Source organism: Salvelinus namaycush, chromosome 5, assembly GCF_016432855.1.
Source record: "Salvelinus namaycush isolate Seneca chromosome 5, SaNama_1.0, whole genome shotgun sequence".
NCBI lineage: Eukaryota > Metazoa > Chordata > Actinopteri > Salmoniformes > Salmonidae > Salvelinus > Salvelinus namaycush.
Genome location: NC_052311.1, coordinates 61,702,274 through 61,719,548, shown reverse-complemented (window position 1 = coordinate 61,719,548; position 17,275 = coordinate 61,702,274). Strand labels below are relative to the sequence as shown.

The following is a 17,275-nucleotide window of genomic DNA, read 5'->3' as shown; positions in this document are numbered from 1 at the left end:
GTCTCCTTCTTCCCTCCTCTATTCCTCACCTCTCCCTCAATATGTCTACTGTTTCTAATCCCCCCCCCCCTCTCTCTGTCCATCCCAGACGGTGGATGACCACAGCAGTCACTTCACCAGTATAGAGCTAGTGAAGAGCCGGCCAACCCACCTGCTGGTCTTCCTTCAGCACGTCATCCTGCAGTTCGACTGCTCCTCCCTGGTGAGAACTACAGTGTGTGTGTGTGTGTGTGTGTGTATGGTGATGTATTGTCTGGTGTGGGTGTTTATGTCCATGTTAGTGTGTGATGAGTGTCTGTCTGCTCCATGTGTACCTCTGTTTCTGTGCATCTCCAGTGATATTAAGCATGCCTGTCTCTCCCTTTTATTCTGCATGCAGACACCGTGATCCACCCAGGTACTGTTACCCCTCCACAGCCCAGACAGCCTCCCTCTCCTCACCCCTCTCCCAAACCCCCTACCTCCCCCTGCCTGTCCCTGAAGCTAGCGATGCACCTGTATTTTAATAGACACCAGACTATCTGTCCTCCACATTGTCACAATGTGCTTTAGAAAGTCTGCATACGGCCGCGCAAATGACCTAATAGTGTTATAGAAAATGGTTTGTGTGTGTGGTACTTACATCTTTTAGCTCCCTTCCTAATTTTTATCTTTCTTGTTCTCTCTCCCTCCCAGTTGTGTTACCTCCATGCTGACCTCTTCAAGAACCTCAGTACCAAAGAGACCAAGAAGCAGTTTGTGGAGTTCTACAACAGCTTCCTGGACAAGAGCGCTGTAAGTGCAAGAAATACAGGGAGCTAAGAAGCCACTGTAGAGCCCAGAGCCAGAATGGCACGTCACTGTTCTGTACCGTACTTCCTCTGGTTTCTTGGTACTGGCCGTTTGTCCAGCTGTACCCTCTGTACCCCTCTTCCTCTCGCCGTGTGTGTGTGTGTGTGTGTGTGTGTGTGTGTGTGTGTGTGTGTGTGTGTGTCTCCCTCTACTCAGTGTGTCACACTTTCTCACGCTGACAAACTACTTCCTGTTCAGGTCGTGGGAATGACCTTTGGGAAGAATTGCTTTTTCTATTGCTCTATTTCTATTTTACACTCCCTCTCTATTCTAAAAGGATACGTTTAGTGAAAGTTCATTGGAACATTCAGAGGTAGAGAGAGACTCATGGAGTAGAAATTGTACTTTTGTTTTCAAATTTTCCTCTTGCCTGCATTTTGTTTTATTGGTATTCAAGTGACATCTGGTGGTGACTGTGGTGTACTGCATTGTTTGAGATTTCTATACTTTACTTATTTTATTTATTTCACCTTTATTTAACCAGGTAGGCTAGTTGAGAACAAGTTCTCATTTGCAACTGCGACCTGGCCAAAATAAAGCAAAGCAGTTCGACACATACAACAACACAGACTTACACATGGAGTAAACAAACATACAATCAATAATACAGTAGAAAAATCTATATACAGCATGGGCAAATGAGGTAGGATAAGAGAGGTAAGGCAATAAATAGACTATGGTGGCAAAGTAATTACAATATAGCAGTTAAACACTGGAATGATAGGATGTGCAGAAGATGAATGTGCAAGTTGAGATATTGGGGTGCAAAGGAGCAAGATAAATACAATATGGGGATGAGGAAGATTGGATGGGCTATTTACAGATGAGCTATGTACAGGTGCAGTGATCTGTGAGCTGCTCTGACAGCTGGTGCTTAAAGCTAGTGAGGGAGGTAAGAGTCTCCAGCTTCAGAGATTTTTGCAGTTCGTTCCAGTCATTGGCAGTTTTTGGGGGTGACTAGAGAGATATACCTGCTGGAGCGCGTGCTACGGGTGGGTGCTGCTATGGTGACCAGTGAGCTGAGATAAGGTGGGGCTTTACCTAGCAGAGACTTGTAGATGACCTGGAGCCAGTGGGTTTGGCGACGAGTATGAAGCGAGGGCTAGCCAACGAGATCATACAGGTCGCAGTGGTGGGTAGTATATGTGGCTTTCGTGAAAAAACGGATGGCACTGTGATAGACTGCATACAATTTGTTGAATAGAGTGTTGGAGCCTATTTTGTAAATGACATCGCCGAAGTCGAGGATCGGTAGGATGGTCAGTTTTACGAGGGTATGTTTGAAAGCATGAGTGAAGGATGCTTTGTTGCGAAATAGGAAGCCGATTCTAGATTTTATTTTGGATTGGAGATGTTTAATGTGAGTCTGGAAGGAGAGTTTACAGTCTAACCAGATACCTAGGTATTTGTAGTTGTCCACATATTCTAAGTCAGAACCATCCTGAGTAGTGATGATGGACGGGTGGGCAGGTGTGGGCAGCGACCGGTTGAAGAGCATGCATTTAGTTTTACTTGCATTTAAGAACAGTTGGAGGCCACAGAAGGAGAGTTGTATGGCATTGAAGCTCATCCAGAGGTTAGTTAACACAGTGTCCAACGAAGGGCTAGAGGTATACAGAATGGTGTCGTCTGCGTAGAGGTGAATCAAAGAATCACCAGCAGCGAGAGCGACATTGATGTATAGAGAGAAGAGAGTCAGCCCAGAATTGAACCCTGTGGCACACCCATAGAGACTGCCAGAGGTCTGGACAACAGGCCCTCCGATTTGACATACTGAACTCTATCGGAGAAGTAGTTGGTGAACCTACCGAGGCAATCATTTGAGAAACCAAGGCTGTTGAGTCAACCAATAAGAATGTTGTGATTGACAGTCGAAAGCCTTAGCCAGGTCGATGAATACAGCTGGACAGTAATGTCTATTATCGATAGCGGCTATGATATCATTTAGGACCTTGAGTGTGGCTGAGGTGCACCCATGACCTGCTCTGAAACCAGATTGCATAGCGGCGAAGGTACGGTGAGATTCGAAATGGTCGGTAATCTGTTTGTTAACTTGGCTTTCAAAGACGGATTGCCGGGGTGTTAAGCATGTCCCAGTTTAGGTCACCTAACAGCACGAGCTCAGAAGATAGATGGGGGGCAATCATTTCACATATGGAGTCCAGGGCACAGTTGAGGGCAGAGGGTGGTCTATAGCAAGCGACAAAGGTGAGAGACTTGTTTCTGGAAAGGTGAATTTTTAGAAGTAGAAGCTCGAATTGTTTTGGTACAGACCTGGATAGTAAGACAGAACTTTGCAGGCTATCTCTGCAGTAGATTGCAACACCGCCCCCTTCAGCAGTTATATCTTGGCGGACAATGTTATAGTTAGGGATGGAAATTTCAGGGTTTTTGGTGGTTTTCCTAAGCCAGGATTCAGACACGGCTAAGACATCCGGGTTGGCAGAATGTGCTAAAGCAGTGAGTAAAGCAAACTTAGGGAGTAGGCTTCTAATGTTAACATGCATGAAACCAAGGCTTTTATGGTTACAGAAGTCAACAAATGAGAGCATCTGGGGAGTAGGAGTGGAGCTAGGCACTGCAGGTCCTGGATTAACCTCTACATCACCAGGGGAACAGATGAGAACATACAAATGTTGTTGTAGAAGTCAGTGTGATGCATATTATCATTATGTCAAATTTAAAATGTTCTCTCCTCCTCTTCAACCCACACAGATTCTCAGAGTGCAAATACCTCACAATGTATCGTTTGAGTTGGGTAAGCCCTCCTACGATCGTTCTCTTATCATTGTAGATAATGTAGCCATCACACTGCTAATCCACCACTGGTCTACTCAGCATTATCTGGATAAAGCATGGTGTTTATGTAATCTCTCTGTCTCAGACCGTACCAGACCAGACCTGCTCAGTGAGGAGCAGCAGAGGAAGTTTGTCCAGGATGTCCAGTTGGCTCAGGCCCCAGAGGTGCTGCGACAGCTGGAAGACTTTAGGTGACACACCCACATCCATAGAACCAGCAGTGACCTCGTCAAAATCAGCCATATCTATGGAACAAGTGAAACAGCACCTATTGACTCATCAGTGATAACATTGGGTTAAAATAGTTTCTGCCCTAAACACAAACTCTCTTGTTGATCCCCATACATACGTGTGTACCAACTAGCCCTCAGCGATAATGTCAGACTGATGACAGTTATACAGTGTGAGATGTAAATACTTAAAGGGATACTTCCTGTTGTGCCTCCCTCTCAGGCAGAAGAGGATGATGGGTATGACCCCTAACGCGGCAGAGCTGCTGGAGGTGGAGTCTCACTACCCCACCGATCGTATCCCCATGGAGATGAAGGAGAAGGCCGTGGCAGAGACCCTGCTGGACAAAATGTCTGAGATCCAGTGAGTAGACGGCTGGGGGGGATTATTGACTGTCATAATGCAGTACTACATAACGTGTAGATTTTATGTAACTTTATAGATAAAGGTACAGTCTAATTAGCTAAGTTAAACTTCCCATGGCTTCGTTTGGGGGCAAGTTTCATTTGAATTCAATTAAATGCTGTGTAGTATCATCATGACATCACGGGCCTCTAGACATCACAGTTCCAGTCCCGCAGCGGACATTTCTAGAATATGGTGCAGAAATACACACATTGACACAACCAGTTCAACACACAGGGACCACTAGGGGGATAGATGGATGATTAAAGACATGGAGGAGAGAGAGTGATTTGGGGAGAAAAGAAAGAGGGGCAACAGTGATTGGAACAGAGAGGGTGAAAGGGAGAAGGAGGAGAGGAAGCAGAGGGAGAAGGATAGACTCAGCAGTGCCACGTTGGCAGGAAGGCTCTCCCCTGGCATGTGGCCAACCGGAGGGAGGGGGAGGATGAAGAGGGGGAGGGAGGGAGAGTAGGGGCAGTGCAGTGTAGTCCGTTCATCTACCTCAGACCCAGTGGCCAGACACAATGAATTAACACTGGAACAAGTGAGGAGGAGAGCAGGAGACAAGCTCTTTAACCTGCAGTGTGAAGAGAGAGGATGAAAGAGTGACTATAAGAGAGAGACCAACAAAGGGAAAGGGGATATGCCCATTGCATAAGTCCCTTTTTCTCTGGATACTAGTTTATTTTTTATTTTTTTATTTTTACAGGGACAGTGCACGTTAATCAACCTTTCAGTAAAAGTGCCGGTTTTAGCCAGCCGGCTAATTTTCAACCGCAGTCCCTGGGCAGGTTATTAAAAACAATTACAATATAGACAATCATTGAGCAGTGAGCACACGCAGAGCAACATAGGACAAGCAAGACATAGCATACAGACAGAGCAACATAGGACAAGCAAGACGTAGCATACAGACAGAGCAACATAGGACAAGCAAGATGTAGCATACAGACAGAGCAACATAGAACAAGCAAGACGTAGCATACAGACAGAGCAACATAGGACAAGCAAGACGTAGCATACAGACAGAGCAACATAGGACAAGCAAGACGTAGCATACAGACAGAGCAACATAGGACAAGCAAGACGTAGCATACAGACAGAGCAACATAGAACAAGCAAGACGTAGCATACAGACAGAGCAACATAGAACAAGCAAGACGTAGCATACAGACAGAGCAACATAGAACAAGCAAGACGTAGCATACAGACAGAGCAACATAGAACAAGCAAGACATAGCATACAGACAGAGCAACATAGGACAAGCAAGACATAGCATACAGACAGAGCAACATAGAACAAGCAAGACGTAGCATACAGACAGAGCAACATGGAACAAAAAGCAGCAAGACGTAGCATACAGACAGAGAAACATAGGACAAGCAAGACATAGCATACAGACAGAGCAACATAGGACAAGCAAGACATAGCATACAGACAGAGCAACATGGAACAAAAAGCAGCAAGACATAGCATACAGACAGAGCAACATAGGACAAGCAAGACATAGCATACAGACAGAGCAACATGGAACAAAAAGCAGCAAGACGTAGCATACAGACAGAGAAACATAGGACAAGCAAGACATAGCATACAGACAGAGCAACATAGGACAAGCAAGACATAGCATACAGACAGAGCAACATAGAACAAGCAAGACGTAGCATACAGACAGAGCAACATGGAACAAAAAGCAGCAAGACGTAGCATACAGACAGAGAAACATAGGACAAGCAAGACATAGCATACAGACAGAGCAACATAGGACAAGCAAGACATAGCATACAGACAGAGCAACATAGAACAAGCAAGACGTAGCATACAGACAGAGCAACATGGAACAAAAAGCAGCAAGACAAAATTCATAAAAGCAACAAAGTGTTTCCACACCTCACAAGCTACAGACAACAGACAACATGGAAAGCGGCAATACACCGCTAGGGATTATGTTCACAAATCTGATTGACCTTTAGCCATGTCTTCATGCATTTTGTGAAAGTGTGATATGTGGTGCAGTTATGTGTGTCTGATGGCAGTGTACTCCAGACATGGGAAGCTCTCACAGAGAAAGCAGATTGACTAAATGTGCTTTTCCTGTTTAACAAAAATATTGAGTGGAGGGGGAGCCAGGCCATTTAGGATCTTGAATACAAGACATGCGTCGGTGTATTGCACAAGATTTCCCCAACTCAGGAGCTCATGCTTTCTGAGGATGTAACAGTGATGATGGCTATTGGGCTTCCTATCAAGCACTTTGAGAGCCTGTTTGTAGACAGACTGAATAGGTTTTAATGTTGTACAGCAAGCTTGGGCCCAACTAGTCAAGCAGTATGTTAAGTGGGGGAGTATCATAGATTTGAAGTACAGTTTTGCTACCTCTGTAGTCAAACAATTTCGTATAAATCGGAAATTAGCTCGGTTGAATTTGGTTATCTGAATTGCCTTTTTCACATGCTTTTTAAAAGAGAGGTTGGAATCAAGTCTGATGCCAAGGTACTTAAAATCAGATACCACCTGGAGCTTCTCCTCTGACACATAGACATCTGGCTCAGTAGCATATGTTGCCCTCTTTGTGAAGAACATGCAAACAGTTTTTTTCACATTGAGATGCAAACACGAGTCACTGAGCCACTTTGTAACCTGGACCATTACAGTAGTGAGTTCTTGTGCAGCTTGTTGTTTGCTCTTTGCATGCACATATATCACTGTATCATCTGCATACATTTGAACTTCAGACCCAGTACAGACAGAAGGCAGATCATTAATGTACAGGCTGAACAGGAGGGCACAGTATTGACCCTTGGGGCACGTCCACATCATAGCTAAGAGTGGGCGACAGCTCATTGCTCACTCTGACACACTGAGTTCTGCCTTCAAGGTATGATTTCATCCATCTCAAGGCATCGGGGGAAAAGTTGAACTTGGACAATTTTGAAATGAGAATCTCATGGTTAACAGTATCAAAAGCCTTCCTTAGGTCCAGAAACACAGCCCCAGCAACGCCCCCTTTGTCCATCTTGGACTTCACATTTTCCAGAAGAAAGCAGTTGGCCGTTTCTGTGGAGTGTTTAGCTCTGAAGCCAAACTGCATGGAGTGTAATGTGAAGGGGCTGTTGTTGAGGTGGGCAATCAGTTGTTCTGCTACACACTTTCCAACAACCTTTGACACCACAGGTAGTATACTAATGGGCCTGTAGTTACTCACGTCAGCAGGGTCGCCCGATTTAAAGATGGACGATATTATGGCCGACTTCCATACCCTTGGAAACACCCCGAGACCAATAGATGTGTTGGTGACCTTAGTAATGGGGTCAATGAGTGACTCTTTGTAGATTTTAAGAAAGGTAGAGTCCAGCCCAAACACATCTTTGGCTTTAGAGTTTTTTAGTGAGCTAATCACCTTGCTCACCTTTGACTCAGAAACCTCCCTTATGATGAAGACCGGTTGAGTGTCATTTACTAGCACTGAGCCCAAGAAACCAGTGGAGGGGTTCTGTGTCAGTACCCTGACAGAGTCAATAAAGTAGGAATTGAAGGCTATTGCTATTTCGACTGCATCCTGTGTTAGATTGTTATTCACCATGATTTCTAGTCTTTTTGCAGTGTTGCTATGGTCTTTCCCTGTTAACTTTTTTAGATTCTCCCAGATCAATTTAGAATTTCCCTTTGCTTCACCAATTATGTTAATAAAAAAGTTTGCCTTGGCCTGTCATCATGGTAAACCTACGTCTGTCATGCTCTAATTTGGATCTTCGGACTATTTTTAGAGCATAATCTCGTTCTTTCATCAATTTCCAGATTTCTCCATTTAGCCAAGGAAGAGTGCTCTTTTGGCCAGGTTTGGATTTGATTTTCTTTAGGAAACCATTTATTGTAGTCTGGATTGTGGATAGAAAAACCTGACAATCAGCTTCCACGTCTGTATAGGACAAGAGATCATTCCAGTTAATTCCCTTAATTGCGTTTTCAAAATAGTTTAATTCACTCTTAGGTATTCTTAGTTGATCCGGCTTTCTAACAATAGACAGGTTAAACCTGCTCTTAGAAAGCTTTCTGGCTATAAGTGTCAGATTATGATCAGATAGCCCTGTAACCATATTGAATGATTTAGTCACTCTCTCTGGTTTATTACTGAACACCAAATCAATCTGTGCTTTAGAGCAACAAGTCACCCTGGTTGGCCCTTTAACTAGCTGTGTAAGGTCAAAGGTATTAGTGATCCGTTTGAGGGTTTTCCTACAAGACTTGTCTTCATAATTAATATTAAAATCTCCCATTTTAAGATGACCTCTTTCTGTACTACTGTATTGTCAGTGGAGGAAGTATGAAAAGCTTGTCAGCAGGCAGTGTCAAACACATCATGAACTTACTGACTCACAATCAACTCTCTCTGTCTCCTAACTACAAAAGAGTTATTCATTTATTCTGCCCATTTAGATTCACTTACACAATCCTCTGCTCTCCTTCGCAATCCCACACTCGCCCTCGTTCAGCCGCTCCCCCGTCTCTCCCCCTCTCTCCGCCACAACATGGTGACCTCACCACCTCTGTCTCCTATTGGTCAGTCAGTGGAATGGAGGGATGGGGCATCCTGATTGGCTTGAGGAATCCCGGGGAAACCCCTCCCTTTATGTTAATAGAAAAGAAAAACAGTAGGATCTCATTTCCATATTCTTGCCTGCTTGTTGCATCAGACTATAACACAGTTAAATAGTAATTTCCACTGTCCTGGAGCATTGTTAGATTTTTCCGCCCACCCTGCAGACAACTCCCAGAGAGCAGCTGTGCCTTGACTTCACACTTATCTTTTGCAGATAGTTAGACAGCTGATACCTTGCCTTGTGCAGAAAAGCAGATTGGATAGATTTGTACAGATTCGATTTTTGCAGTGTTTTAGTTTGAAAACAATTGTCAATAGTTTCTTGTGCATTGTTTTGGGTGCAGCTTTTAATGCATCTCTCATTGTTTTAGACCTTGTTTTATTTTGTCCCTTTTTTTGTTGGAAATATCAGAATATGTTCAGTAGCCTCTGCTCTGAACACAATATCACTGCAGTCAGATTTGAGTTGGATCAGGAGAAGCTTAGTCACTTCAGATTCCACCGTCCCAAAACAGAGTTAAGAATCGGTCGAGAAAGAGCGTTGGAAAATGCCACTCAATCGACAGCGGCGGTAAGTCTACAAACTTGGCAATGTCTGCACTTATCTTTCTCTCTCCATCTCTTTAATATCTATTCATCTCCTCTCTTTCAGTCCCTCCATCGTCGCAGACGAGGAGAAATGGTGAGTTCTGTGTTTCACGGTGCTGTGTGTGTCTGAACCACTTCTGTCAATGTGTGAATGCATGCTAGACATGCTTTGTCCAGCTCCCTGCTTAGATTCATTGATGTTTTAAAGTCCATAGATACATGCCTTATATTTATTTTACCTTCCTCCTCAATTAGTTTGTTTTGCTCTATAGTTGTACATTGTGCGGACTTCAGTACTGTTATTGTACGTTGTGCAGACTTCAGTACTGTTATTGTACGTTGTGCAGACTTCAGTACTGTTATTGTACGTTGTGCAGACTTCAGTACTGTTATTGTACGTTGTGCAGACTTCAGTACTGTTATTGTACGTTGTGCAGACTGCAGTCCTCTACGTTGTGCAGACTTCAGTACTGTTATTGTACGTTGTGCAGACTGCAGTACTGTTGTTGTACGTTGTGCAGACTTCAGTACTGTTATTGTACGTTGTGCAGACTGCAGTCCTCTATGTTGTGCAGACTGCAGTCCTGTACGTTGTGCAGACTTCAGTACTGTTATTGTACGTTGTGCAGACTGCAGTCCTCTACGTTGTGCAGACTGCAGTCCTCTACGTTGTGCAGACTGCAGTCCTGTACGTTGTGCAGACTTCAGTACTGTTATTGTACGTTGTGCAGACTTCAGTACTGTTATTGTACGTTGTGCAGACTGCAGTACTGTTGTTGTACGTTGTGCAGACTGCAGTCCTCTACGTTGTGCAGACTGCAGTCCTGTACGTTGTGCAGACTTCAGTACTGTTATTGTACGTTGTGCAGACTGCAGTCCTCTACGTTGTGCAGACTGCAGTCCTCTACGTTGTGCAGACTGCAGTCCTCTACGTTGTGCAGACTGCAGTCCTCTACGTTGTGCAGACTGCAGTACTGTTATTGTACGTTGCGCAGACTGCAGTCCTCTACGTTGTGCAGACTGCAGTCCTCTACGTTGTGCAGACTGCAGTCCTCTACGTTGTGCAGACTGCAGTCCTCTACGTTGTGCAGACTGCAGTCCTCTACGTTGTGCAGACTGCAGTCCTCTACGTTGTGCAGACTGCAGTCCTCTACGTTGTGCAGACTGCAGTCCTCTACGTTGTGCAGACTGCAGTCCTCTACGTTGTGCAGACTGCAGTCCTGTACGTTGTGCAGACTTCAGTACTGTTATTGTACATTGCGCAGACTGCAGTCCTCTACGTTGTGCAGACTGCAGTCCTCTACGTTGTGCAGACTGCAGTCCTCTACGTTGTGCAGACTGCAGTCCTCTACGTTGTGCAGACTGCAGTCCTCTACGTTGTGCAGACTGCAGTCCTCTACGTTGTGCAGACTGCAGTCCTCTACGTTGTGCAGACTGCAGTCCTCTACGTTGTGCAGACTGCAGTCCTGTACGTTGTGCAGACTGCAGTCCTGTACGTTGTGCAGACTGCAGTCCTCTACGTTGTGCAGACTGCAGTCCTGTACGTTGTGCAGACTGCAGTCCTGTACGTTGTGCAGACTTCAGTACTGTTATTGTACGTTGCGCAGACTGCAGTCCTCTACGTTGCGCAGACTGCAGTCCTCTACGTTGCGCAGACTGCAGTCCTCTACGTTGCGCAGACTGCAGTCCTCTACGTTGCGCAGACTGCAGTCCTCTACGTTGCGCAGACTGCAGTCCTCTACGTTGTGCAGACTGCAGTACTGTTATTGTACGTTGTGCAGACTGCAGTCCTCTACGTTGTGCAGACTGCAGTCCTCTACGTTGTGCAGACTGCAGTCCTCTACGTTGTGCAGACTTCAGTACTGTTATTGTACGTTGTGCAGACTTCAGTGCTGTTATTGTACGTTGTGCAGACTTCAGTGCTGTTATTGTACGTTGTGCAGACTTCAGTACTGTTATTGTACGTTGCGCAGTCCTCTATGTTGTGCAAACTGCAGTCCTCTACGTTGTGCAGACTGCAGTCTTCTACGTTGTGCAGACTTCAGTACTGTTATTGTACGTTGTGCAGACTTCAGTACTGTTATTGTACGTTGCGCAGACTTCAGTACTGTTACTGTACGTTGCGCAGACTTCAGTACTGTTATTGTACGTTGCGCAGACTTCAGTACTGTTATTGTACGTTGCGCAGACTGCAGTCCTCTACGTTGTGCAGACTGCAGTACTGTTATTGTACGTTGCGCAGACTTCAGTACTGTTATTGTACGTTACGCAGACTTCAGTACTGTTATTGTACGTTGTGCAGACTGCAGTCCTCTACGTTGTGCAGACTGCAGTCCTCTATGTTGTGCAGACTGCAGTACTGTTATTGTACGTTGTGCAGACTTCAGTACTGTTATTGTACGTTGCGCAGACTGCAGTCCTCTACGTTGCGCAGACTGCAGTCCTCTACGTTGTGCAGACTGCAGTCCTCTACGTTGTGCAGACTGCAGTCCTCTACGTTGTGCAGACTGCAGTCCTCTACGTTGTGCAGACTTCAGTACTGTTATTGTACGTTGCGCAGACTGCAGTACTGTTATTGTACGTTGTGCAGACTGCAGTCCTCTACGTTGCGCAGACTGCAGTCCTCTACGTTGCGCAGACTGCAGTCCTCTACGTTGCGCAGACTGCAGTCCTCTACGTTGCGCAGACTGCAGTCCTCTACGTTGCGCAGACTGCAGTCCTCTACGTTGCGCAGACTGCAGTCCTCTACGTTGCGCAGACTGCAGTCCTCTACGTTGCGCAGACTGCAGTCCTCTACGTTGCGCAGACTGCAGTCCTCTACGTTGTGCAGACTACGTTGTGCAGACTGCAGTCCTCTACGTTGTGCAGACTGCAGTCCTCTACGTTGTGCAGACTGCAGTACTGTTATTGTACGTTGTGCAGACTTCAGTACTGTTATTGTACGTTGTGCAGACTGCAGTCCTCTACGTTGCGCAGACTGCAGTCCTCTACGTTGCGCAGACTGCAGTCCTCTACGTTGCGCAGACTGCAGTCCTCTACGTTGCGCAGACTGCAGTCCTCTACGTTGCGCAGACTGCAGTCCTCTACGTTGCGCAGACTGCAGTCCTCTACGTTGTGCAGACTGCAGTCCTCTACGTTGTGCAGACTTCAGTACTGTTATTGTACGTTGCGCAGACTGCAGTACTGTTATTGTACGTTGCGCAGACTGCAGTCCTCTACGTTGTGCAGACTGCAGTCCTCTACGTTGTGCAGACTGCAGTCCTCTACGTTGTGCAGACTGCAGTCCTCTACGTTGTGCAGACTGCAGTCCTCTACGTTGTGCAGACTGCAGTCCTCTACGTTGTGCAGACTGCAGTCCTCTACGTTGTGCAGACTGCAGTCCTCTACGTTGTGCAGACTGCAGTCCTCTACGTTGTGCAGACTGCAGTCCTCTACGTTGTGCAGACTGCAGTCCTCTACGTTGTGCAGACTGCAGTCCTCTACGTTGTGCAGACTGCAGTCCTCTACGTTGTGCAGACTGCAGTCCTCTACGTTGTGCAGACTGCAGTCCTCTACGTTGTGCAGACTGCAGTCCTCTACGTTGTGCAGACTGCAGTCCTCTACGTTGTGCAGACTGCAGTCCTCTACGTTGTGCAGACTGCAGTCCTCTACGTTGTGCAGACTGCAGTCTTCTACGTTGCGCAGACTGCAGTCCTCTACGTTGTGCAGACTGCAGTCCTCTACGTTGTGCAGACTGCAGTCCTCTACGTTGTGCAGACTGCAGTCCTCTACGTTGTGCAGACTTCAGTACTGTTATTGTACGTTGTGCAGACTGCAGTCCTCTACGTTGTGCAGACTGCAGTCCTCTACGTTGTGCAGACTGCAGTCCTCTACGTTGTGCAGACTGCAGTCCTCTACGTTGTGCAGACTGCAGTCCTCTACGTTGTGCAGACTGCAGTCCTCTACGTTGTGCAGACTGCAGTCTTCTACGTTGTGCAGACTGCAGTCCTCTATGTTGTGCAGACTGCAGTACTGTTATTGTACGTTGTGCAGACTGCAGTACTGTTATTGTACGTTGCGCAGACTTCAGTACTGTTATTGTACGTTGTGCAGACTGCAGTCCTCTATGTTGTGCAGACTGCAGTACTGTTATTGTACGTTGTGCAGACTTCAGTACTGTTATTGTACGTTGTGCAGACTGCAGTCCTCTATGTTGTGCAGACTGCAGTACTATTGTACGTTGTGCAGACTTCAGTACTGTTATTGTACGTTGCGCAGACTTCAGTACTGTTATTGTACGTTGTGCAGACTTAGTACTGTTATTGTACTTTGCGCAGACTTCAGTCATGTAGTTCCTCCGCTCTTATTGTACGTTGCTCATCTTCAGTACTGTTTATTGTACGTTGTGCAAGTACTTCAGTACTGTTATTACGTGCAGACTGCGTCAGTGTGGCAGACGACAGTCCTCTACGTTGTGCAGACTTCAGTCCTGTTATGTACGTTGTGCAGACTGCAGTCACTTTTTACGTTGTGGCGAGAACTTCAGTACTTTATTGTACGTTTGCGCAGACTGTCAGTTCACGTGCATACCATAGTCTCTAGTTGTGCAGACTGCAGTCCTGTACGTGTGTGCAGACTTCAGTACTGTATATTGTACGTTGTGCGCAGTACTGCAGTCCTCTACGTTGTGCAGACTGCAGTCCCTCATACGTTGTTGCAGACTGCGAGTCTCTGGTACGCTTGTGCAGTACTCAAGTATCTAGTTCTGTACACGTTGGTGAAACTGCAGACTTGTGCCTAAGGGTACTGTTATGTTGTACGTTGCTGCAGACTGCAGTTCCTCTACGTTGCGCAGACTGCCAGTCTCTCTACGTTCGTGTGCAGGCTCGTCCCACGTTATTGTACGTTGGCAGACTGCAGTCACTCTACGTTGCTGCAGACTGCAGTCCTCTACGTTGTGCAGACTCGTCTCTACGTTGGTCAATTAGTACTTTTTCTACGTTGGCAGACTGCAGTACTGTTATTGTTACGTTGCGCAGACTGCAGTCCCTACTTCAACGGTTCTAGTGTGCAGACTGCAGTCCTCTACGTTGTCAATGCTCCTATTGCTACTGCAGTCCTCTACGTTGTGCAACCTGCAGTCCTCTACGTGTTGCAGACTTGCAGTCCCTCCGTTGGACGCGTCTCTTGTTGCAGACTGCAGTCCTCTACGTTGTGCAGACTGCAGTCCTCTACGTTGTGCACACTGACAGTCCTCTACGTTGTGGCATATACTGTTTTGCATGCGCGTTGCGCCTCTACGTTTGTAGCAGACTGCAGTCCTCTACTTGTTTCATGACTGCAGTCCTCTACGTTGTGCAGACTGCAGTCTTCTCTGGACTGCCTCTCGTGTGCAGACTGCCGTACCTGATTGTACGTTTGCGCAACTGCGTACTGTTTTTGTCGGCGGCTATACTGTATTCGTTGTGCAGACTGCAGGTCCCTCTCATTTACGCAGACTGCAGTCCTCTACGTTGTGCAACTGCAGTCCTGTACTTGTGCCGATACTGCAGTCCGTGTACTGATGCGCGACTGCATCCTCTACGTTTGGCATACGTGCAGTCCTTACGTGTGCGCAGCAGTCCTGATCGTCAACTCGGTACAGTTATTGTCGTTCCAGAAGAGAACTTGCAGATCCTCTACTTGACGCAGACTGCAGTCCTCTACGTTGCGCAGAACTGCACTCACCGTTAGCACACCACTGCTCTACGTTTGCGCAGAACTGCCGTCCTCTACGTTTGCTAACTGCAGTCCTCTACGTGCTGCTAGACTGCAGTTACTTTCTACGTTGCTGCAGACTGCATTCCTCTACGTGTGCCAACTGCAGTCCTCTACGTGCTGGCCGACCTCAGTCCCTAGCGTTGCACTCCGTACTGTATTTTCGTCAGACTGCAGTCTGTATTTACGTTGTGCAGACTTCAGTAGTTATTGTACGTTGTGCAGCACTCAGTACTTTTATTGTAGCTCTGCAGATGCAGTCCTCTAGTTGCGCAACTGGGTAAAACAGTCCTCTACGTTGTGCAGACTGCGTCTCTACGTTGTGCAGACTGTACTGCATGTCTTGCGTTCGTATCTTTTTCGGCGCAGACTCGTCACTGATCTACGTTGCGCAGACTTCGACTGTTAGTAGCCTCGCTACATGTACTTTATTGTCCAGCATACTGCAGTCACTCTTACGTTGCGCTGAACTGTTTTACTTCGAACTCGCTTTACTACGACACTTCCAGTCTGGTCAGTGGCACTGCCTGTCCTCTACGTTGTTGCAGACTGCAGCCTCTATTGTCAGATGTGCGTGGTACCTGGCAGACTTGTACTATGGTTTCGCAGACTGCATTACCTTAAGGTGACTGCAGCATCACTGTGTCAACTGCAGTCCTCCTACTTGATACTGAGTCCTTGTTGCAGTATATTCCTCTACGTTCAGCTGTATGATTGTCACTTTCGCGCAGACTGCAGTACTGTTATTGTACACTTGTGCAGACTGTCATCCTCTACGTTGGTCCAGACGCTGCAGTCTCTACCTTCGAGCTGAGTCTCGATTGCCGAACTGCAGTCCCTACGTATTGGCAGTACTGCAGTCCTCTTACTTGTAGCGCAGCACCTGCAGCCCTCTACGTTGCGATAGCTCGCAGCACCCTCAACGTCTCTCTTCGCGCACAACTGCGTCTCTCGTTGCACAATGTCTAGTGCGCGACTTCAGTCCTCTACGTTGTGCAGACTCGTCAAGCAGTCCTCTACGTTGTCAGCTGCAGTCCTCTACGTTGTGCAGACTGCAGTATTTGCGTCACTTCGTAGTTTGTGTTGCAGACTGCAGTCCTCTACGTTTGCCAGACTGCATCCCTCTACGTGGCCGACATGCAGTCCTCTACGTTGCGCAACCTGCAGTCCTCTACCGTTGCGCAGACTGCAGTTCTCTACGTTGGCCGAACTGCAGTCCTCTCGTTCGACTGCAGCCTCTACTGTCACCTCAGTACTGTTTATTGTACGTTGCGCAGACTGCAGTACTGTTATTGTACGTTGCGCAGACTTCAGTACTGCTTTGCGTTTGCAGACTGCAGTCCTCTACTTGCTGCAGACTGCAAGTCCCTCTTACTTTGCGCGCAGCTCAAGTTGCGCCTCCTACGGTGCTGCAGTACTGCAGTCCTCTACGTTTCGGCACTACCTGCAGTCCTCTACGTTGTGGCACGCTCACCTGCACGTGTCACGAGTCCTCTGACGTTGCTGCAGACTGCATCCTCTACGTTGCGCAGACTCCAAGTGTGCACCGCAGTCCCTAACGTTGGCAGACTGCAGTCCTCTACGTTGTGCCAGACTGCGAGTCCCTCTACGGTGCGCAGCTGCACCTCTACGTGGCAGACTGCAGTCCTCTACGTGCGCAGACTGGCAGTCCTCTACGTTTGCAGAACTCATCCTCTACGTTGCAGCGCAGTTTACGTGCAGATCCAGTCTCATCGTGCGCAGACTGCAGTCCTCTACGTTGCGCAGACATGCAGTCCCTACGTTTTCAGTACCCTCTGTTAGACTGGTCTCGTTGTGCAGACCTTCAGTACTGTTATTGTACGTTTGTGCAGACAGTCTAACTTGGGCAGATCGTCCTCTACGTTGCGCGACGCAGCCACTTGGCAGTCAGTCCTCACGTGCGCAGACTAGCAGTCCTCTTACGTTTGCCGAGACCTGCAGTCCTCTACGTTGTGCTAAGACTGCAGTCCTCTACTTGCGCATACTGCAGTTCCCTCTACGTTGCGCAGACGCAGTCCTCTATGCAGTTGCGCAGAACTGCAGTCTCTACTTGCGCAACTTCA

The 17,275-nt window shown here is 47.1% G+C and overlaps 1 protein-coding gene across 3 annotated transcripts in view; it reads left to right on the top strand.

Annotated features, from left to right (window-relative positions):
- The window catches only part of LOC120048654 (rho guanine nucleotide exchange factor 1-like), a 64,540-nt gene that overhangs the window by 23,734 nt on the left and 23,531 nt on the right, over positions 1-17,275 (top strand). For all 3 annotated transcript variants that reach the window (XM_038994761.1, XM_038994762.1, XM_038994759.1), the window contains exons 3-8: positions 89-202; positions 676-774; positions 3,547-3,589; positions 3,716-3,821; positions 4,084-4,224; positions 9,520-9,549. In XM_038994761.1, coding sequence (XP_038850689.1) covers positions 89-202; positions 676-774; positions 3,547-3,589; positions 3,716-3,821; positions 4,084-4,224; positions 9,520-9,549 — 533 coding nt within the window. The remainder of the gene's footprint in view (positions 1-88; positions 203-675; positions 775-3,546; positions 3,590-3,715; positions 3,822-4,083; positions 4,225-9,519; positions 9,550-17,275) is intronic.